Here is a 23754-nt window from a genome sequence, read left to right as displayed (position 1 = left end):
CTTTATGCTGCCACCCCGGCACACCACCGCGTAGAAGAGGGCACTCGCCACAACCGTCTCGTAGAACATCTGCAGCATTTTACCGCAGATGTTGAAGGATGCCAACCTTCTCAGAAAGTATAGTCTGCTCTGACCTTTCTTACATAGAGCATCAGTATTGGCAGTCCAGTCCAATTTGTCATCCAGCTGCACTCCCAGATATTTAAAGGTCTGCACCCTTTGCACACAGTCACCTCTGATGATCACAGGGTCCATGAGGGGCCTAGGCCTCCTAAAATCCACCACCAGCTCCTTGGTCTTGCTGGTGTTAAGGTGTAAGTGGATTGAAAATAATTGAAAATATATATTTGGGTTTAAATGATAAGTACAGCAGTGTGTCCAGAGCATATGAATGGAAGTTAATATTGAATGTTCTAAATGGCAAAATACACAGGGAACAGAGAATTGTTCCCAGTATTGAACCCTGATTGACTCCATGTCCAGCTGCAGACAAGAGTGAGAGAGCACTTGCTACAGATTTTTGCACATGCTGAAAACGATGTATGAAAAAATCCAACTATAAACACAGCCTTATGTGGCAACTAAATTTTCAAGCTTGAGTAATAGAATGATATTATCAGTAGTAACAAAATTAGAACTTAAGTCTAATAAGCATGTCAATTATGTCATATCTTGTAGTGAATAATATTAGAATAATTTTCCTTAATAGACAACAGAATCTCTTTACTGTGATAAAAATTCACTCTACAAGAACATGAAACCTATGCACAAAAGACTCCCTACATTGAATAAGACCTGGGATTCTATTGTTTTGATGAGCAATGTAGTTAAATTAGCAAATTAGGGTAAAATATTATAGTAGTTTTTCATACGGATATAAAGTAAATGGGACAGTTCTTAATAGGATCCATATCAGAAATCTGAAGAAGCCATTCAAATACATACTCTGTCCCAAGTTGGTAAGTACCTTGAACCTGATGTCAATGTGATAAACTCTGCTTCTCCACACACTTGTGGTTAAATTCAATAGGGTTAAAAATTTAGAGATGGATATAATCTGTACTATCATTTTATTTTCCTCATAAAAAGCCTTATGATGATGCATCAATAGACAGCTGGATTAATTAATTGATTGCTTTCTTTCTTTCTTGTAATTGCCTCTATCATGATCATTAGGAGCTTTCCAAAAATGTTCTGACCTGCCAAAATAATTAATTAAGGGGAAAAGGTTTTTAGGGATTCTGAAACATGGAAGTCAGTTGCTGCCAAATTCAATACAATACATTCATCAATGTTTTACAGGGATTATCAAACTTAAAGTCATTAACCAAACTAGACTTGTAATTATATTTTAATGAGAATAGTGTTATCTTTTGTGAGGTCTTTTCTTTATTATATAGCAATGTTTGGACACAATTAAAAGCCATGCCGCACTTTATTATAACACGGCCATATAACTTCTGAAGTTAGTAAGAATCCAGGATTAAAAACATTAGCTGTTAAAATAACTAGAGTATACACAGAAATCCAGACAAGTCTGGAGATGATAACATTTATACGCTCTTGTTTATCATGGTGCTTGAGTGTGGAAGTATGTTGCATATTGATTAGACATGCATGCAAAAATGTCATTGTACTCAATTCAATGCTTATACCACAATCATGATGTCACTAAGAAAATGGTAAAATATTTTAAAAATTAAAGCAAAAACTGTTTTCCTTGTACAAAAGTTTTGTTGTACAATCTTGACATTTCTCTGGCGTAACTGTGACATTTAAGTATTTACTGAGTATTTCTCTGTGATCTAAATATTTATATCTTCTGAAGGGTAAAATTGTTTTATGTAATGACAGGCAGAAATACAGTGCATTGCTTTTTAAAACTAATGTTTGAAAGTCTCTGAACTCCTTATAATATTACAGACCTCATCCCATCTCTCCGCACCTTACATAATGCCAGTTCCTTCTTGCTGCTTGTGTTGCTTTGTCCTCCTGTGCTCCTTCACACTCCAGACACATCATAGCTCTGATCTGAAATGGTTTGTTCTCTCTGCTGGATTCACTCACTTCTGAGCACATTACTGGCTTCAGTTTAGGCTACAGATTTCTACAGAAGTCCTGGTGTGTCTCTGCACTTCTTCCTTCAATAGTCCTTAAAGAGTCAGGTCTTGAAAGGCAGTTTTGATTTTTCTCATAAATTATTTTTCTAACATTAATATAAAAATATTCTGACTTTCAGTGCTTTAAAACTAAAACTACCACAATGAGTGAAACTTAAGTGTAACATATGTTAATGTTGGCACTGACTAATTGGTTTACCTAACTAAAACATGTACGCAGAACTGCAGTAAATTTTCGCTGTATGATTAATGAAAAGAGCACACACAAATAGATCATACGCCACACTGTTTGTAAGTATAATATTAGTGAAAGAGTAAAGAAAGTTCCAGTTAGTCTGATAAATGCCAATTACTGTGTGAGGTAAATAATGTACTTTTGTACATAAATATGGTACAATCAATATGTAGGAACATGGACACTCTGATTTAATGCGCTGTCCTTACACAGTAAAAACTAGCCTATTAGACACAGTATAGCTGACCAGAGCACCTGACTTGGCATCTCACAATAGCTGAAAAAAGAAAAATGTGGATTTATGCTTTGTTGTGTGATGACACATGGTGTCTCTTTAGTAGTGAATCTGTGCTGATACACCCAGGACACAGTAAGTGGAAGGAATTAGTTAATGTTTCTATATCACAGTTATAAAATAGACTCAAAATGTGCATCAGCTGCAAAAGTTCAAGGGTCCATTAGAACAGCAGGCAGTGAGAATGAGCTTGGGGCAAGCATTATTTATTTATTTATGCATCTGTAGGAATGGTAAAAAAAATAAGCAGAATGACACAGGGGCATACACTGCTGAAGGCAAATACATTGCAATTAAAGTCAATATCAGACAGGCTGAGGTGTTTTGGAAAATTGTGCTTATTCTGTTCTTTATCAAATATAATTTTTGATATATTTTAATTTTTAAGAACCCACATTTTTGATCTCAGAATCTTAAAACACTGCAGAAGTACCTTAGTGTTCCCAAGGATGCAAAGAAAAATGATTTTGAAAAACAAGTAAAAAATCTATGGCAACTCTTTAAAAGTATTTAACCTTTCAGACTTTTTTTTTATAGTTTGTGTTATGGCATATAATCTTAATGTATAAAAGTCATTTGCCATTCTTCAGTACGATGCCTAAGTAAAGTTGCACAGATATTTTCAAATTAATAAGAATAAGATACAAAATAATTTCTGTAATTCCATAATTATTAGTCCTCTTCCCTATAAGTATGCATTTTAGCACTGTTTATTTTTGACTACATCTTTATCCTGCTTCCAAAATCTTTACTTATACAAATCCATTGCCATATATTAAAGCAATAAACAATCATCTCTAACTGTGCACCACAAATGTTTAGTCATTCACTAGAAGTCACTATAGAAGAAGATTTGGCAGAAGGCCTCATTTTATTAGTAGGCTTTTGTAATTCCTATATACTATTCATGCAAGTGAAGGTCTGGGTTAAAAATTTCAACAACTTACCAATTGAAAGAAGAAGCAAAGAAAGAAAGACTGAGCTGCATAATGTAAATACAGAGATACTGTAAATGCACCTAAAACAAAGCACACATCTAAATTATTATGATATTAACAATAACACGAGCAATGGTTGAGGGTAACAAAAAGCTAAACCAACAAATATTTTTGTGACTGGACCTACTTTGCAAGTGGAGGGGCAAGAGGCACACTAATGCTATAGCAAAAGACTGTAGTGATGCAGGGTCCAGTATTTCACCCCAGTACCTGCAGAACAAAATAGGTGCAGCAACTAAGGGCTACATTTCAAAATTAAGCCATGACCCTTTAATCTCCTAATTAAACTGAAAAAAATAAAAACATTAACAGCAATGAAGAACAGGAGAAAAAATAAAGGAAAAAAGAATGGAAGGATTAGTGAGGCACAGGTGAAACCCTGTCATCTGTCAATTTTAACAGCTTCTTTTTTCTTGTAAACCAAAGTGATATCTTTAAAATTCTCCTTCCTTTTTGAACTCCTGTCTTTTGGCATACCTCAGACAAACAAGTGCCTCCTGGCAACTTGCCCTAGCTCCCAACAGGGTGTTAAAGGCAGAAACTTCTGCAACAGTACAGAAGTGGACAGAGAAAGGGCCCAAAAATCTTAAGAGAAATGGACTACCTAGGAAGTGATAGTTTCAGTAATAATTTAAAGTCATTATCCCTACACAAAAGGATAGGGAACAATGGATTATGGCTGACATGGCTGAGCATATTTGTGGCTTCTGTATGTCTGGCAGTAAGCAGTAGGGCTACCCAGGTAAGAATTACAGGGGCCCCATTTTATTTACAGAGAAGGCTGGCCAGAACAGATGTAGGTATCTGATGATTAATAGAACGAAAACAGGGCCTGGTGATGCTGTGGGACTAGTGACACTGTTGTGTTATGGCCTCAGTGATATACTGAGCATTACAAACACTGAAAGTCATTACAGAGGTTCTGTGGAAGTAATCCTCAAAAAATTATAAAAGCCCAATCCCCACCCGAGACAGGTTAATGGTGCCCGAAACATCATCATTTGTTTGCATTTATCTTTTTGTAATTAAACCTCTTAAATTTTAATTATATTTATCTGGGAATACTGAATACGGAACAGTGTCATCTCCAGACAGAGGAGTAGCTTCAGTGACAGACTTTTGTCACTGTCTTGCTCCACTGACAGACTGAGGAGATCGTTCCTCCCCCACACTATGCGACTCTTCAATTCCACCCGGAGGAGTAAATGCTAACATTAATTTTATTTTTATTTTTTTTCTTTTTTCTTTTTTTTTCATTTTTATTACTATTTAATTTAATATTGTTTCTTTGTATCAGTATACTAATCTGATTACATCAAGCCCAAGGGAGAAGTGGAATTTAGTGACGAAGATGAGCTGATGCTAGTTGATGACAATCCAGGCTGCTTAAGTTAAACACCACCTGAGGTATACCTGGCAACTAGTAAGTTATTAAAGACTGGCATTGAACTGTGTGCCATGAACAGAGTCTCACCATTGTATAACAGTGGCACATTCTCTCAGAAATTACAGTATATGATGATCCATAATGTATACTGTAGATGAAGGAAGGAGCTGAAGATGATGCTGTAAAGGCCTGTCATATGACATACCTATTGCCTAACTGTATTGTTTCTCTTGGTCTTCCAGACTCTTCTAACTGTAAAATCATTACAGCTAATGTAATATAAAACACAGTCATTGGTTTTAATAATAAACAATTTGTCAAGGCAATCTTGATGTGTTGCTGTAATAGTACAAGTGCCCCAAGGTCACTAAGAGCCAGCTATCTGTGTTTTACATTCAACCTGATATGTTAGTCTTGATTAGTAAACATAAGAATGACAGACTTGTCAATCTACTGTACTGTATAGGGTGGTCCAGATGTAGTTATGCAATTTTTACTAGGCTATAACTTATTAAGTTTATTACATAGAAAATCACCCGAAAAAATCCTGGACCATCGAGAAGTGTGTGAACTGACGACGTGAAGAATCATCTTCACGCCGAACTGTACACATAAATCAAAGTCATCCAGACGATGTGGATCTGCATAATTAGATCTGGACCACCCCATATATTACTTATATGTGGAGATGCATGTCAAACTAATATGAAGGCCATTGCAGTAAGAATTGGACTGTACTATTATTTCTCCTACATGGTCTAGCTGATTATCTCACTGGTTTGCATGCAAATTGTAAAACAAACTGTGGGAGCAACAGCTTTATTCCATTAGAGAGTGTATAGCATAATAGACTTGTGTTGTGCAACAGATCATTGTTTTCTATCTTGTCTTTATTGAAGACATTTTTTTAATTTGTACTACTGAAGATATATAGGCAATACTGTATATAGTCAAATTCTTTTTTTCTATATGTATGTTCTACATATTCAATGTGTAAAGTATGAATGTTATGCCATAAACTATTTAATGTCCTCTAAAAATATACATTTGTCAAATGAACATCTAATAGAATAAATGACCTGTAAATCAGCTGTTTTCCTTTTGAGTTGCTATACTCAATGCAATCTTGTTTGGTTTAATTACCCCATTATCACCACTCATAAAATAAAGTAATAATCTGACTACTGAGTATCATAAAAATATGCTGTTGTGGAAATGTGAAAATGAGAAAGACATTAATACAAGTGTTAATGTAATATAGATGGTGTAATTACATGAGAAGTAAAAATAAGTAAGTAACCATCTTACAACCTAAGTTGTATTTCTATTGCTGCTTCTTTTTGCATCAAGACAGGCTTCATATAATATAGAAACTAAAACAATATGACAAGAACTGAACTTTGCAATAGGAGTCAAAACTGAATCAGTGGCAACTGAATGAAAAGTTTATGTGGAAGACAGTCAAGTTTGTAAGAAATAAGCATTCAACTTAAACCGAAGACAATGTGTTAACTATTCCCATTAACGGGAATTAAATTACCTGCATCCTGTTTACCTAACATCAGTATATAAATGCTGTTTTTCTAATGTTATATCTAGGATAAGCAGGTAAAGAAATTATAAAAATAAAGTTGAACAATTCATTAAAAGCTGATTCTTGTGATAACATTTAAGTCAAGTCAATTGACTAAATAATTAAATAAAAACTAACCTACACACACTATATACATATACAATCAATACAATATATACAATAAGTATTTGCAAGTATTTAATATTTATACACAGTCTGTTATGTAGGAATTTTAAAAATTCTTATAATTGACTGTCCAGCATCCTTATAACTTGTGGGTAAAAATTATCCTAACAAAACTAAAACTTCTGGTGTGAGTGCTAGAACTGATGAATGAGAAACGTGACTGTGCAGACCAGCTGAGGACTTTAACTGATTTACTGTTTGCCTTTCTAAGACAGCGAGCATTATATACAGTATGTCCTGAACAGAAGGCAGCTGGGTGCAGGGAATATTTTATGTCATTTTACCACACGCTGCAATGCTTTATGATCCTGAGCCAAGCACTACCATGAAACACAAAGTTTATGCTTTTTATTCACTTAATGTCATTTTAAAAAATTAACTTTTTTGAAGCTGCTGACATTGATCGGTTTCCTTTCATGTGCTCTGGTTTTTCCAAATATTGTACAGTTGTATGGATTGTAATAAACTGTCTGTTTCCCTTTTCTAAACCTTCTTGATCCAATTCAGAATTATGAATACTTTAAAAGAATAAGACAGTAACGCAATGTAGATTAAATTCTGAAGAATAAATTGGTTTATGCAAGTAAAACACCCACACATTTTTCCAAAATTTCAAAAACAGGCACTAATCAAATGTTGTAAAACATGGAAGCCTTTATTTGAGTTAAAAAAAAAAAGAACAACTATTCTGAGTCTTTGTGAACTTGGAAAATAATCTGTTATACTTTAAACTGTTTTTCTAGATGAGGAAGAACAGAGACAAGTGGTAGAAACTCCAAATGAGACTGGTAGTGCACAGAAGACACAACTCTCAAAGAGCATAAATCCAGGTTAGTTGGACTATTATGTGTCATATATCAATATATTTAAACAGATCATGTTTGATTTTTAATATTTATACTAACAATTTTTAATTAAACAGAAATTTTCAAAAGAAATATTTAATCATTTTTATTGGAAATGTTTTAATATCAAATAGTTTATAATAATGCAAATGAAATCAAAACAAGACAAACTTCTGTCTTTACATTGAATGATTTGCTCAAATTGAAATGTTTTTCTTTAGTTTGTTAATTAATTATCCAGAGATGTTTAAATATATTGTTTTATCCATCCATTTCTTGGGCCCACTTTGTCCGATTTTAGGTTCCCAGGGGTGAAATCTGGCCTAGCAGGATTGGATGCAAGGCAGGAACCAACGCTGGAATAGAAATTACAGGGCACACTTACACACACACACAGTCTCACAAATTGGGCAAGTTTAGGGTTACCAATTAGCGTAACTTGCAATTCTCATAGACTGTCGTAGGCTAGGTTACAGACCAGGAGCTTTATTTTTTATTTTGTGTAATTGCTTTACTCATGCTAGAAATAAATCATGCCTTCAATGCAGACGTCAATGTTAAAAGCAGTATTGTAGAAGTATCATTTAAAAGGTTTAATAAAAAGGTTGTTCAAACACAGCCCTTATAGGGCTTAACTCTTATCATGAAAATAACTTTACCTTGAAAACTAACATTTTAAAAATAAAAAGCACATAAACAGAAAATAAAAATTTGTCAGTGTGAAATCCAAGGATGTTCTTTATTTATACCACCTTCTGGTGGAGGAGCACAATTTGAGCAGCAAGGCTCCCCATAGGAAGTCTTGCTAGTCTTAAGAGAACAGTTCGTGTTAACATTAACATATACAGTAGTGGTGCAGCTGCGTTGTTGTTATGTTTGAGTGGACGTTTATTGCAGGGAGGGCTTCTGTTCTCTTTCTCTAATGTAGAACCCTCATCGTCATCTGAGTTCACTTCTGTTATAGCACACCTTTATTTGAAAACTAACAGTGTCAGATTGGGGGGAGTGCAAACGTGACCGAGAGAATAAAAGTGAATAATGAAACAAAATGCTAACTTTTACAAGTAAAATAAATTTACACTGGCTATTAGAGACTCAGATAACTCAAATTTATGTTTTCATTTTATAATAGTAATAATAATAGCCACTAACTACTCAAAACAGTTCAATGCATGAAAGACCTTGAATTGAACCTGCCACCTCTTGACTTGGAGACAGCAGTCCTTACCTCTACACCAGCCACACAGACATATATGTGGGCGTGGGGGTGTCATATCCTTTCCCAGTTTCTTCTACTTTGGTTAAATTCTTTAAAAAAAGCGCACTTGTTTTGTTATATCTGAGTCTTTTGTGAAAGTGTTTATTTGATATTTGCACTTGAGTCTTCAAACATTATACATGTCAGCATTTTGCCAATTATTAGTAGAACATGAAAAAAAGTTTCTGTTCTAGTTATGTGTTCAATGTGTTTGTTATGAAAATTTTATTTTTCTGTGATATGATTGGTCATCTACCAAATGTGGAGATGGGCAATCCAACAAATGGACGGTGTTTGCATAAAAGAAATGCATAGTTAACCCTAGTGCCTTTGCGTAGATCACAAAATACATCTCTCAATATTACATTCATCTACACTGTTTTAACAGATCAGCAATCCAAGAGATGTTTTATGTTTGCTGTACAAAAGTAGTAGGATAGCTCTGCAATTTGAGATGCATCTGTACAGGTAACACCAAATCCTGTTTGCTTCCTCAGTTTGCCACTATAAGTGTCTGCTAATGACCCAGTTTGAAATATTTGTACCTATTATGGATAATTCCATACCCAATTCATTTGAGAAACTTACACTTGGGATAGACTCTTTCTGAAATAAAAATCCTAATTTGTTATTTAAAAAAATGCAGCATCAGTATAAAACATCCATATTACAAATGAAAAAACAATTCACCAGATGAAAGGATTTGTGACATGGGAATCTGATGAAGTTTACTCCCTCTAATTTTAATTTAGACTAAAATAACTTAATGTTTGCATCATAAAACGTCTATAAAAATTAATCATCTCAAAGACATTTATTTCTTTTCTTTTTTTTAACAAACATGTCCTTAATGCCCTTGATAGAAACAGTTTGATGCATTTGGAAATATTACAACTAACTCATACTAAAGAAAATTAGTTTTCATAGTATCTGATAAGTAATAACCTTGTTCATTCAAGAGAGACAGAGGATACAGCTGATGCTAAAATTGACTCTCAAATGGGGATTTATGGCTGAATTACACAATTACAGTAGTACTGGATATAATGTAATTTATGTTTTCCTTTATTTGTCTGTAAGATCAATGTACTTCTTGTTACATTGTGGAAAATCTCGCAGTATGATAAACCAGAAAATAATCTAAGTGGGCTTACTGGAGGGTGGCACGGTGGTGCAATGGTTGCACTGCTGCCTCGCAGTTAGGAGACCAGGGTCTGCTTCCCGGGTCCTCCTGGCATTTAGTTTGCATGTTCTCCCCGTGTCTGCAGGGGTTTCCTCTGGGTACTCCAGTTTCCTCCCACAGTCCAAAATCATTCAGGTTAGGTGCATTGACGAATCTAATTGTCCCTGGTGTGTGGGTGTGTGTGTGTGTGTGTGTGTGCCCTGTGGTGGGCTGGCGCCCTGTCCGGGGATTGTTTCCTGCCTTGCGCCCTGTGTTGGCTGGGATTGGCTCCAGCAGACCCCCGTGACCCTGTAGTTAGGATATAGCGGGTTGGATAATGGATAATGGATGGATGGGTTAACTGGATTTAATATTAGCACTCTGCTGTAGAATATATTACCTGTATTTAGGATTTTGCCTCTAATGTCATTTGAATTAATCCATTTAATTTATAAAACACACATGCATTTTAAAAAAGACAACTCATAGCATTTTTGAAAAATATAAAAATTGCTGCAGCCCACTCCACTGTCATGTTTATACTGGATAAACAAGATGTCAAATCAGATTGATTTTTAACACCAAGTGGCAAAGATCAACTGAGATCTTTCTTTAGGGCTTTTCAGAAGAATAATAGTCAAGGATTATCAAAGGCCAATACACACTACACATCATGTGAATGTTGTGATTATGTTTTTTAATACATTTTTCACTCATTTTGTAAAATGGTTGTTATGGATTTCTAATGGTCATATCCTGTTTCTCTGAATTTTAGTCAATCATATTTTGTATAATGTGTGTGTGGTGTGAGGCTGTAGAATTCTACCCTGCAATGGAGTGGCTTCCTGCCCAGAGTTGTGTTCTGCCTTGCACTTAATATTTCTGTAACAATCCTCAGCTTCTTAAGAACTTGTATTGGAATGAATATGCTTATTAAAATCAATTCAATTCAGATTATTTCAGTTTACTGAGTGCAGAGGCCCAGAGTAATATAACAAATTCACAGGTAAAATACAAATTTTACACATCACTAATTACATAATGTGCACACATAAAAATACAGAATAGTTTACACACACAATGAAACAAAGCAAAGTAAACCTGTTTAGGGTCTGTGGTCAGTAGGCATGCTGACCAACCACCCCCTTCTGGACATTCTACAGTAAGTTAATGGGTTATATTTTTGTTATCTAATTAAATGCAATTATATGTAAATTAATTTATCTTTGTAGCATTCTTCTGCTTTTTATGTAAGAAATTAACAATTGTGTGTTACTCTCTTTGGGAAGAATTCACAGAGAACAAGAATGATACGCTATATAACCAAGAAATAGAGCTCCTTCTTTTGAAGAAGAAGATGGACAACATTTCCAGTAATATGAATGAAGTAACATCAAAGCTTCTTTCTTTCGAGGAAAAACTGAATGCAGATAAGACTACTGATATACAGAAAGACTCACCTGGTAAATATATATCTATAAGATATATAGCTATATATATAGGAGTAAGATGGAGTATGTGTACGTGAATGAGAGGGTAGGTGGTGGAAGAGTGCGACTACAAGGAGAAGACATGGTGAAGGTAGACAAATTTAAATAATTGGGCTCAACAGTCCAAAGCAATGGAGAGTGTGGCAGAGAATGGAAAGAGTGATTTATGATAGAAGAGTACCTGTAAGAGTGAAAGAAAAGTTCTACAAAATGGTAGTGAGACCAGCTATGTTGTATAGTTTGGAGGCTACGGCACTGACGAAAAGACAGGAGGTAAAGTTGGAAGTGGCAGAGCTGAAGATGCTACAATTTTCACTTGAAGTAATGAAGGTTAAGACAATTAGGAATGGGCATATTAGAGGGTCAACATAGTTACGGTAGTTTGGTGACAAAGTGAGAGAGGCTAGATTTAGCTGGTTTGGGCACATGCACGGTAGGGATAAGGGAAAAGAATGTTGCGAATTGAACCACCAGGCAAGAGGAAAGAGGGAGACCAAAGAGTAGGTTTATGGAAGTGGTGAGGGAGAACATGAAGGCAGTTGGTGTGGCAGAAAGTAATGTGAAAGACAGGGATAGATGGAGATGGATGATCTGCAGCGACACCTAAATGGGAGCAGCTGAAAGAAGAAAATATATTCTGCTGCTCTAATATTCACTTCATACAGTACACTGTTGCAGTTAATTAAACAGAGGAACCACTAGAAGGAAGTACTTACTGGTAAAGGCTTTTGTACTAGAGTATACTTTAAAAAACATAAAATATGTTTACATCATATTGTGCTTCATTTGAAAGTAAATTCTGGAAAGTGCAGCAGGTTGAATGTCACACCTATTGATACTAAATATGTTATTTCTTTTTGTTACTTAATTGTATCATTTTTAGTAGGCTCATCTATAGCATAAGGCATAAAATTTGAGAAGATACAAGTAGTCTGTTTAATATGGAATGGCTTAAACCATTTATATTAAGAATAAGCTGATGCAGCCCTTACAACTAAGCCTTTTTGAGGTGAACAGGTTTTGGGGCAATTTACCCTAAAAAACATAAATGCTTTGTTGCAATATGCAGAATTTTTTTATGTAGACCCACACATGCAGTATGTTATCTTCCTTTGCCTGTTCTTATATTTAACAAACTTGGGGATATAGAGCACAGCTACAACATTTTTGCATCCAAGACTATGGTCCACTACCCTACATCAGTAGTTCCTTCAGACTTCACTCAGAATTAACAGTTTCTGTAGTCATAATGGAGATACCTTCCCTCACCCTGATTGACCTAGCTGAGAAATAAACTCATTTTCCAGGTTATGTAGATGGAAAAGAGTTTAAAGGGAAGCAGGGGAGCAGGTTTAGATATTTCGGGCAGTCATTGTAATATTGTTAATTATTTAAAATCACAAAGTATATGTCAAGCAAATGAGTGTGACAAGCACATCATACAACCTGGATTTATAGCAGCTGTCATAGATGGTTCTGATTGAAGCAATCGATATAAAGTTGTGTTCTGATGGTCATCAGCATGTTGTACCTCAGATATGGCATGGAGATCTGGTAATTGTGTTCTTCAGGCTGCTGCTGTTGCTGCTACTAGAACTGTCAACCAATTATATCTCCTTAATAAAGCTGGTCTAAAGTGTTTCAGCTCCAGAAATTTATTATTGTTAGCTGTCCAAGCAATACATGTGACATTTAAATGTCAACTTGGATTGACATAATTAGGTATCATGCAAGCAGTTTGTGCAGTATGAGCAGTTTTTACTCTTTCAGTGAGCTAAATGCAGTTCTTAACTTTAACAAAATCACAACGAAGATCCCTAGCTGTCAAAATCTAAAATACATTACTTGAAAAAATGTACATCCATATGACCTACTTAAACATGTTACATACAGACCTATCATCTTTTAATTAACTTTTAACATTTTAATGCTGAAGTGTTGAATAACAAATGAAAAACTCTTAATAATGCTGTTCCAATAATGAAGTATTTCCCAACATAGCAGATGTTTAGAACACAATATGCATTTTTTGCAAAGATAATTTTGGTAAATGTAAACTCCATAAACTACAGTATAGGCTATATATATACTGCTCAAAAAAATTCAAGGAACACTTTCTAAACAGAGTATAGCAACGAGTCAATGAAACTTCTGGGATATTGATTTGGTCAGTTAAATAGCAGAGGGGGTTGTTAATCAGTTTCAGCTGCTTTGGTGTTGATGAAATTAACAGCAGGTGCACTAGAGGGGCAACAATGAAATGAATCCCAAAGCAGGAATGGTTTAACAGGTGGAAGTCTCTGACATTTTTCTCTCCTCATCTTTTCTGACTGTTTTTCACTAGTTTTGCATTTGGCTACAGTCAGTGTCACTACTGGTAGCATAAGGTAACTACCTGGACCCTACAGAGGTTGCACAGGTACTCCAACTGTCTCCATGATGGGACATCAATACGTGCCATTGCCAGAAGGATTGCTGTGTCTCCCATCACAGTCTCAAGGGCATGGAGGAGATTCCAGTAGACAGGCAGTCACTCTAGGAGAGCTGGACAGGGCTGTAGAAGGTCTTTAACCCATCAGAAACAGATTTCATGAGGAAGGCCTGAGGGGCTGACGTCATCTAGTGGTCCCTGTGCTCACTGCCCGGCACCATGGAGCTCAATTTGCATTTGCATAGAATACCAGAATTGGCAGGTTCACCACTGGCTCCCTGTGCTTTTCACAGATGAGAGCAGGTTCACCCTGAGCACATGTACAGACGTGAAAGTGTCTGGAGAAGTGGTGAAGAACGTTATGTTGCATGTAACGTCATTCAGCATGACCGGTTTGGTGGTGGGTCAGTGATGGTGTGGGGGGGCATATCCATGGAGGGATGCACAGACCTCTACAGGCTAGACAATGGCATTAGGTATCGGGATGAAATCCTTGGACCCATTGTCAGACCCTATGCTGGTGCAGTGGGTCCTGGGTTACTCCTGGTACACAACAATGCCGGGCCTCATGTGGTGAGAGTATACAGGCAGTTCTTGGAGGATGAAGGAATTGATACCACTGACTGGCCCCCGCACTCGCATGACCTAAACCCAATAGAACACCTCTGGGACATCATGTTTCGGTCCATCCGACGTCACCAGGTTGCACGTCAGACTGTCCATGAGCTCAGTGATGTCCTGGTCCAGATCTGGGATGAGATCCTCCAGGACACCATCTGTCGTCTCATTAGGATGTTGTCAGGCATGCTTACAGTCACGTGGGCACCATACAAACTACTGAGTACGATTTTGAGTTGCTGCAATAAAATTTTTGCAAAATGGACTAGCCTGCTGCATCATTTTTTCACTTTGATTTTTGAGGTGTCTTTGAATTCAGTCTTCTGTAGGTTGATAATTCTCATTTCCATCAAACGATGTGGCACCCTTTCATTCCTAACACCTTTCATTCCCAGTCCATATCAGTATAGATATCCGGCATGATTTTTTTTCTCATTGAGATCTGATGTGTTTTCAAAGTGTTCCTTTAATTTATTTGAGCATAAATTATGTATACTTACTGTGGGAAAAAAAACTTTCAGATTGCTTTTCTTTGTATAACACCAGTCTTGTATATACAGTACATGTGAATATGTCATTTTTTTTCAGAATTTACATTAACTGATATTGAGCAACTAGTAAAAGAGATGTTTCAGGCTCAGGTTAAAGGTCTTCAAGACAATATACAAGAGATGGCTGCCCAGTTATTCCGCACAGTGTCAAATTTAAGTGAAGAGCTTCAGAACTCCAAGGGAACCATTAATAAATTAAACCAAACTGTTACTTTTTTTAAAAAAAAGTGCCAACACGTGGATGAAGTAATCAATGATATAAGCAAAGATATAATGCAAGTTAAAGATGGAATGCATAATATGAAGAATGATCTGTTTAGTAAAATTAACAATGTATCTAAAAATGCATTAGACAAGAATAAAAGACTAAAGGAGGAATTTGAAGTTGAAAAACAGAAAAATGGTCTTTATTTTGAGATTTTCAATTCAACAGTTATTCAAATTAAGGAAATTCATGATCAGCTCATGCTTGGGGAAGACTTTAATAAAACTGGGGCTGTTGAGAGAAACAATAACCTTCAGCAAGAGAGTATTAGGGAGCCTTCTTCTGTTCTGAGTGAGACTGTCAGAAAGCAGGCACTGGCAATTCTGCAACTCCAGGGTCAAACAGCTGAACACAGTATGAAGATTGGAAATCTTTCTTTGACATCCAGTTTACAGAAAAATCTCATTTACACAACTTGTGAAACAATGCTTTTTCAGTGTAAAAATAACTTTGAAAATCAAATGGACAAGCTGGAGGATCATGTAAATGCTATGAATAAAACTCTCTGTGACACAATCCTGCCAATGGATAAAATGTTCACAGTGATGGAGGAAAGAATTAGTCATGTCTCTTACGATCTCGAGGAGTTAAAGCCCATAATTGAAAAAAAGTCAGCCTCAAAAGATGATGCCAATAGAAAATGTAACTCAGAAGTGTTTGTCTTAAAAAAAGAAGTTGATAGAGTCTCATCTGAACTAAAGGTTCTTAGCTTTAACTTTATGGACTTTGTGAAAATTCAGAATGAATTAAGAAATATAAGCAAAGAAAAGGAGGAGCAATTTGCTAAACGTTTTGAAACAACTGTTGTGGAAATTGAAGATGGTATTAACGGTACAATGACCATTTTAAACAATGCCATTGATTCAGTCAAGGATAACTATTATACACTTGAAACTGAAGTTGCGGCATTAAATCTACAGATAAATAAAACACACTATGAAAGCAAAAACTTTAATGTCAACCTATCATTTCAGTTTACTGATCTATATAATCGCATGAACAGATTACAGGACAAAGCAGAAATGACAGAAAATATTCTAATGGCAATGGGGGTACTTGCAGATGTAATGCTCCAAGATTCAGAAAATAACAGACTGCCAAACCTCACCGAAATTTCCTTGCTGACACGTGCTTCATTATCTAGAAGTGAAAATCACCAACAAGCAATCAGTAGCCTAGAAGAAACATCCACAAAGTATTCTCAAGATTTCAAAAGATTTAGGTTGCGTCTGCAAAGTGTTGAATACAAGTTAAATTCCATGCTTGAAAATGCAGGTTCCTCTCCTAAATCCAAAAAGCTTATAAAAGCAACTGATTTGAAAGACATGTTACTAAAATACCAAGAACTAAATGAGAGTATTAATGAACTCTCAGGCAAACTACACAACAATACACATGAAATTTTGTGGATTCAGGGGATTGCCTTAAAAGCTCTAAACCAAAGTCAAAATATCTCTTTGTTGTGTGACTCGAATGCCAATGCTGGTCAATTAAATATAACAGCATTATATAATGGGCTTAAGGACCTTCTGCCACCTACCCAAAAGGCTACTAGCAAATTTCTCTTAGCCAATATTTCACTTTATGTTGATGAAGCCATATCCAGGATATATCAAGAAATAACAAAACTGCAAAAGCAAGTGAAACTGCTCTCAAAGAAGCAAGAGGCATTATTAAAAACCAATATGAACATTACCTCATCACTGGTCAGTCGAAGTCAGAGGAATATAGAAGGTGCTGTTGATTTAGGTAAAGTATGTTTTATCTTTCTAATTTCCTATTTAGTATTAATAACTCAAGACTGTGAGCCAACAAAGTCTGCCTTAATAATAACAAGGCTACAGCCTTCTCCAAAAGACAGGTCCACCAACCAAAGTAAAGGTCACTTTTATAATCTTTTGAGTAAAATCCATTAATCCATTTTTAAATCTACTTTTCCTCTTGTGGCAGGTTGCAACAATGTGAGCAGGGAGTTTCTAGCCCTAACCGGGATTCCAGACCATTATAAGACACAGTCACACCCAATATCATTCATACTGCCATGATTTACAACATGTTGGTGGACAGTAGGCCAAACTCATAAAATATCATATGAACAAAGGGCACACATACACGCCTCACACATAAGTCACTTTATGATGTACTGTTCCTATAAGATATACAATCACTACATATATTTATACTTTGTATATTATATTGAATATTTACAAGTCAAAGTCAGTCAAGGTAGTGAGCATGCACTGGTACAGTGCGTTTCTGCACCCACTACACGACGAAACAACTTGGGATCCCGGTTGGCAACCCCCCCAGACAGACACGTGGTCCAGTCCCACCCTCTGAAAATGACCCTCTATCTGCCGCAGCCAGGTGTTACGTGGGCAACCCCTTGGCCTGGTCCAGCCACATGGGTCCCCGACAATGAGCATCTTATGAGCTGGATAACCCACCACATGGCCGTAGTGCTGTAACTGACGCTCCCTCACAATGCAGGTAATGTGCCTCATTTGGGACTCCATGAGCAACCGCTCATTCGACACAAAGTCAAACCAGTGGTACCCAAGGATTTTCTGGAGAGACACAGTACCAAAGGAGTCCAGTCTTCGTCTCAGGTCACTGGATAGCGTCCATGTCTATTTAGCAAGACAGGAAGCACCAGGACTCTAAAGACTTGGATCTTCATCCTTTTGCATAGATATCGGGAGCAAAACACACCCCTTTCCAGCGACCTCATGACCCCCCATGCTCTCCCAATCTGTCTACTGACTTCATAGGAAGAATCACCAAAGACATGAATGTTACTGCCAAGGTAAGTAAACCTCTTGACAAGGTCAACACTCTCTTCGCAAACAGACACACTACTGATGGCTGTGCCAAGAGTTCATTAAAGGCCTGGATCTTGGTTTTTATCCAGGACACCCACAAGCCCAGACACTCAGACTCCTTGCTTAGTCTCTCAAGCGCCCCGATCAGAGCCTCCATTGACTCCTCGAAGATCACAGCATCGTTAGCAAAGTCAAGATCCGTGAATCTTTCTTCACCAACAGATGGCCCACAGCCGCTTTACACCATGCAGATTCCCTCCATGACACAATAACACTTGGTACAGGCAGTTCCTGGGTTAAGAACGAGATCAATTTTTTTGTCTGTCCTTAATTTGAATTTGTATACAAGTTGGAACACATACAGTATTAACAGTATTAAATATCTCTTAGTCAAATGTTTGCCCCAGTCTTGTACTTATCTTACCTTAGTTTGCATGTAAAACACTTAAGAAACACTTCTAAATAAAAAAAACTTAAAACATAACATACAGAACTGTACATAACACTGTAGTAATAATAACAAAAATAAGTAACAATAAAAGGGTTCACCAACAAAAGCGCAACCGACAAATGAGCGCCGACAAACCCGCTAACTGGTTTTCGACAAATGCGCGCCAACAAAATCGCGAGAATGGCCAAGAGAGTGGGACGCCCTTGCTGCAATTCTTCCTACATATGTAGGGCGTGATCTTAAGGACTATCTGCGTGCCGTGTCGCGTCTCATAATATTGACTTCTAAAATAAACATTATTATATATGCTTTAAACTAGTAATTCATATTTAATGAAACTTTCACGATTTTGTCGGCGCGATTTTGACGACACGTTTTAATCGGCGCTATTTTGTCGGTGCGCATATGTCTATCGCGCAAATGTCGGGTCACACAATAAAAGAAACTGTGTTGATACAGTACAGTACTGTACTGTACAAAAACATTAAAGATGTTTAGATAGAAAAAAGGGATAATGATTAAAGGTTAACACTAATTTTCATTTCTTTGATGTATTGCCAGCATTTGTATCGGATTTTTGCTTTAGCAGCATTGTTCAAGAGTACTGTAATACAAAAATGGGACTGTGATCAGACTTAATGAGTCGCAATGTCATCGGTGCATTCAAAATTGATCATTCTAAACTGCTTGAATAACAAATGATTCATCGGTGATGCCTGTAATCTGAAGTAAAGGCTGAAAATAAATAAACTTAACATTTTACAAGTTTTATAGAACGTTCTCTTGTAATTATCCACTGCTCTGAATCAGATGAACTCAAATTTTAATTAGCTTTACTTAAAAGACAGCTATCTTGACCAATCAGACCACGTAATCTGCACTCTCAAAGTAGAAGTGGCTTTACTCACATGGAAAATGAGAGTATTCGTTTGTAAGGTAGGGTTTATCACTATTTGTCAAGTTAGAATTTATTATAAGATGATTTATGGAATTCAGGTAGTACATTCTTAAGCATGGGTTGTACACGTGTCCTCAACCCTGTACTTTTAGGATACAGATTATTCAGCAAACGTGTCAAGAAGCACTGCTGAGACTCCTTTATACCAACACCAATATGCCTCTATAGTGCCTCACTGTGACTGCCAAGGTAGAAGTTTTTCTTTTTTAATTTTCTTCCTTTTCAGTCATTTTAGTGTGTGTTCAAACTATAGTGCGTGTGTATATCTATCTGTCCATCTATAAAGTTATTTGAAGAGCTTCTGTTAAAAGCCAAATTTCCACCTGGGGACAAATACATTTCTATGTATCTATCTATCTTATAAAGTCTTATTATATCCACATCAACTTAACTAAAATTCAGTACTTGGGATTTTGTTAGCAAGCTATGGTGCTTTTGATAACAATTAACTTCCCAGAGGCAAATAATAGCTGCTTTTCTTACATGTTGCAGGCACCAGTGAGAAAAACAATTCCTAGTATATTGATGACTAGAGGGGATTATACAATTGAAGGATTCAGTCTACTGAATTATTACAGGAAAGGGGCTCAGTATAGGTCAAAACCCTTCTAGCCACAAGACACGAAGGAGAAGACTGAGCAGTAAACTAGGGCAGATGTGTATGAGATTAACTCCACAGGGGCTCACTTTTCACATATTCTCAATAATAACAACAGCAAAAAAATAAATAAATAAATAAATAAAATAAAGGCACTCTTCCATGCTCTCTCCTTTGTTACATACCTTCAGATCGTCTGCTCTTCCATTCACTTTGTATATCAGGATCAGCTGTCATTCTTCTTGCTTAAGGCAAAGTAGCACCTGCCAAAAAAGTTAGCTTAACCTTTGTGTCTTCAGATAGTCTTAAACCAATCATCCTACTGTTTACCATGTGGAGTGTTTGATTGAACATGCGTGATCATTCCCGACTATGAGCTCTGAGTTACAGTGCTGAATTACTGAACATATGAAAGTGTTTCCTTTCTTTATAATAATGTCTGAATATCTTGCATACATAAATCACACACTGTCTGTTGCCTGCTGTGGGTAATTTTTTGCCATGCAGCAAGAAACCTGAACACTTTATTCTCTCCTAGATTCTTTACAATTCATTTATTCTGTTGATTTCAAAGCTATATTCACACTTTCCAGCTATGTAAACTGTCTTTAAATTTTTTTATCATTATTGTGATGATTTCATTGCAGCACCATTTTGTGTCTGAGTTTTTTTTCATAACATTGCCATTTTCTGTATTATTTCCATGGCACCCTATAAGTATATATATATATATATATATATATATATATATATATATATATATATATATATATATATATATATATATATATAAGTATATATATATATATATATATATATACTGCTCAAAAGAATTAAAGGAACACTTTTTAATCAGAGTATAGCATAAAGTTAATGAAACTTATGGGATATTAATCTGGTCAGTTAAGTAGCAGAGGGGGTTGTTAATCAGTTTCAGCTGCTGTGGTGTTAATGAAATTAACAACAGATGCACTAGAGGGGCAACAATGAGATGACCCACAAAACAGGAATGGTTTAACAGGTGGAGGCCACTGACATTTTTCCCTCCTCATCTTTTCTGAATGTTTCTTCACTAGTTTTGCATTTGGCTACAGTCAGTTTCACTACTGGTAGCATGAGGCGATACCTGGACCCTACAGAAGTTGCACAGGTTGTAGCAGTGCTACCATTAAGTAGAACTGCATCTCCCAGCAGGCCTAGCAGGAGCTGTTGGGGTCAAAGGTGGCCAGAGGGGTTTAAAAGGAGGGCAGGGGTCGACGAGGAGAAAAGTTTTGTTTTGGTTGTTTGGTGCTTGTATTTATCTGTGGAACTGCCTGTCGTTTTCCTGCTTTACATCTTCGTGTCCTGGATTGCGTTGTTTGTTGGGGTCTGGAATCATTTGTCTACCTATTTACTGTTACTGAGGACGTTGTCTGGATTCATTGGCTTTCACGGAAGAAGGAGCGCACCTGAACCATTCATCGGTCATCATACTTCAGCAATTACCGGTAGGACTGTGTTTTTCCATTTCCCGCGCTTCATACAAATCACTGGACATAATAACTTCACCGCTGATCATTTCATACATGGACTTTACTGCGTTTGTCGTGTTTCTGTTAATTGTAATATCGCAAGGATCAGGGTGGTATTATTGTTTTCATTTAGTTTTAATTTAATTATACTTTTTTTTCGTTTAAGTTCCCAGTGCGTTTTCTTTGTCTCTGTAGTGTGTGGGTGTGTGTCGTGCTAAGGCTGGGGTTGTCCCTGGTAATCCTCATATAAAATAAATAAATCACCGTCTTCCACGACGGTGTGAATCTTAGCGGTTTCTGACCGCTACAAGGTAGTCCAACTTCTCCAGGATGGCACATCAATACGTGTCATTGCCAGAAGGTTTGCTGTGTCTCCCTGCACAGTCTCAAGGGCATGGAGGAGATTCTAGGAGACAAGCAGTTACTCTAGGAGAGCTGGAGAGGGCCATAGAAGGTCCATAACCCATCAGCAGGACCAGTATCAGCTCCTTTGGGCAAGGAGGAACAGGATGGGCACTGCCAGAGCCCTACAAAATGACCTCCAGCAGGCCACTGGTGTGAATGTCTCTGACCAAACAACAGAAAGACTTCATGAGGGTGACCCAAGGGCCCCATGTCCTATAATGGGCCCTGAGCTCACTGCCCAGCAGCATGCAGCTCGATTGGCATTCGCCATAGAATACCAGAATTGGCAGATGCACCACTGGTGCCTGTGCTTTTTACAGATGAGAGCAGGTTCACCCTGAGCACGTGACAGAAGTGAAAGGGTCTGGAGAAGCCATGGAGAACATTATGCTGCCTGTAACATCATTCAGCATGAGCAGTTTGGTGGTGGGTTAATGATTGTCTGGGGAGGCATATCCATGGAGGGTCACACAGACCGCTACAGGCTTGACAAAGGCACCTTGGCTGCCATTAGGTATCAGGATGAAATCCTTGGACCCATTGTCAGACCCTATGCTGGTACAGTGGCTCCTGGTGCATGACAATTCCTGGCCTCATGTGGTGAGAGTATGCAGGCAGTTCCTGGAGGATGAAGGAATTGATAACATTGACTGGCCACCACACTTTCCTGACCTAAATCCAATAGAACACCTCTGGGACATTATGTTTTGGTCCATCCAATGCCGCCAGGTTGCACCTCAGACTGTCCAGGAGCTCAGTGATGCCCTGGTCCAGATCTGGGAGGAGATCCCCCACAACACCATCTGTCATCTCATTAGAAGCATGCACCGATGTTGTCAGGCATGTATACAAGAACACAGGGGCCGTACAAAGTGCTGTGTACAATTTTGAGTTGCTGCAATTAAATTTTGGCAAAATGGACTAGCCTGCCACATAATTTTTCACTCTGATTTTTGGGGCGTCTTTGAATTCAGGGCTCTGTAGGTTGATCATTTTCATTTCCATCAAACGATGTGGCATCCTTTCGTTCCTAACACATTACCCAGTCTATATCAGTATAGATATCCAGGAGGATTTCTTTTTCCCATTGAGATCTGATGTGTTTTCAAAGTGTTCCTTTAATTTTTTTGAGCATTTATATATTATATATATATATAAAGTAGAGTCGATGTATGTATGTGTGTGAGTATGTATGAATGTTTGTTCGTCCTCCATACAAATCTGCACTGGGCGTCTGATCGTCACTAAACTGGGGATGGGGCTCTTTTGTGACCAGGAGGAGGTCATGGGATATGTTTGGTTGGGAAAAATGTTCGTGGTGAAGCGCAGGGCACCTTTTCACAGAAAAAATATTTGACACACGTCCACGTACTTATTATCGACAAGATAGCCGCACGTTGCAACAGACGTTAACGGCAGCGCTGTCTAGCGGCACGTTTGATTTCTTTAAATTGCCAAGAGATGGCGGAAGTGTTCAAGTATGAGAAAGCCAACTGCTTTGCTCGAGTGAAGGGGAACTGCCGTATGGATGTAAAACGCGAATGACCCAGAAAGCGTGACCGGCTGACACACCCACGTTTGTGCTCGTCACATTC

At 37.2% G+C, this 23754-nt stretch overlaps 1 protein-coding gene across 1 annotated transcript in view; it reads left to right on the top strand.

Moving 5' to 3' along the window:
• LOC120527561 (multimerin-1-like) overlaps nucleotides 1–23754 on the top strand; it is an 83473-nt gene that overhangs the window by 31767 nt on the left and 27952 nt on the right. Inside the window, exons 4-6 of the mRNA XM_039751127.1 lie at nucleotides 7538–7624; nucleotides 11349–11522; nucleotides 15187–17163. Coding sequence (XP_039607061.1) covers nucleotides 7538–7624; nucleotides 11349–11522; nucleotides 15187–17163 — 2238 coding nt within the window. The remainder of the gene's footprint in view (nucleotides 1–7537; nucleotides 7625–11348; nucleotides 11523–15186; nucleotides 17164–23754) is intronic.

The sequence above is a fragment of the Polypterus senegalus genome, chromosome 4 (assembly GCF_016835505.1).
Source record: "Polypterus senegalus isolate Bchr_013 chromosome 4, ASM1683550v1, whole genome shotgun sequence".
NCBI classification, from domain to species: Eukaryota; Metazoa; Chordata; class Cladistia; order Polypteriformes; family Polypteridae; genus Polypterus; species Polypterus senegalus.
The sequence above is the reverse complement of the archived record's forward strand: the minus strand, read 5'-3'. Positions and strand labels throughout refer to the sequence as shown.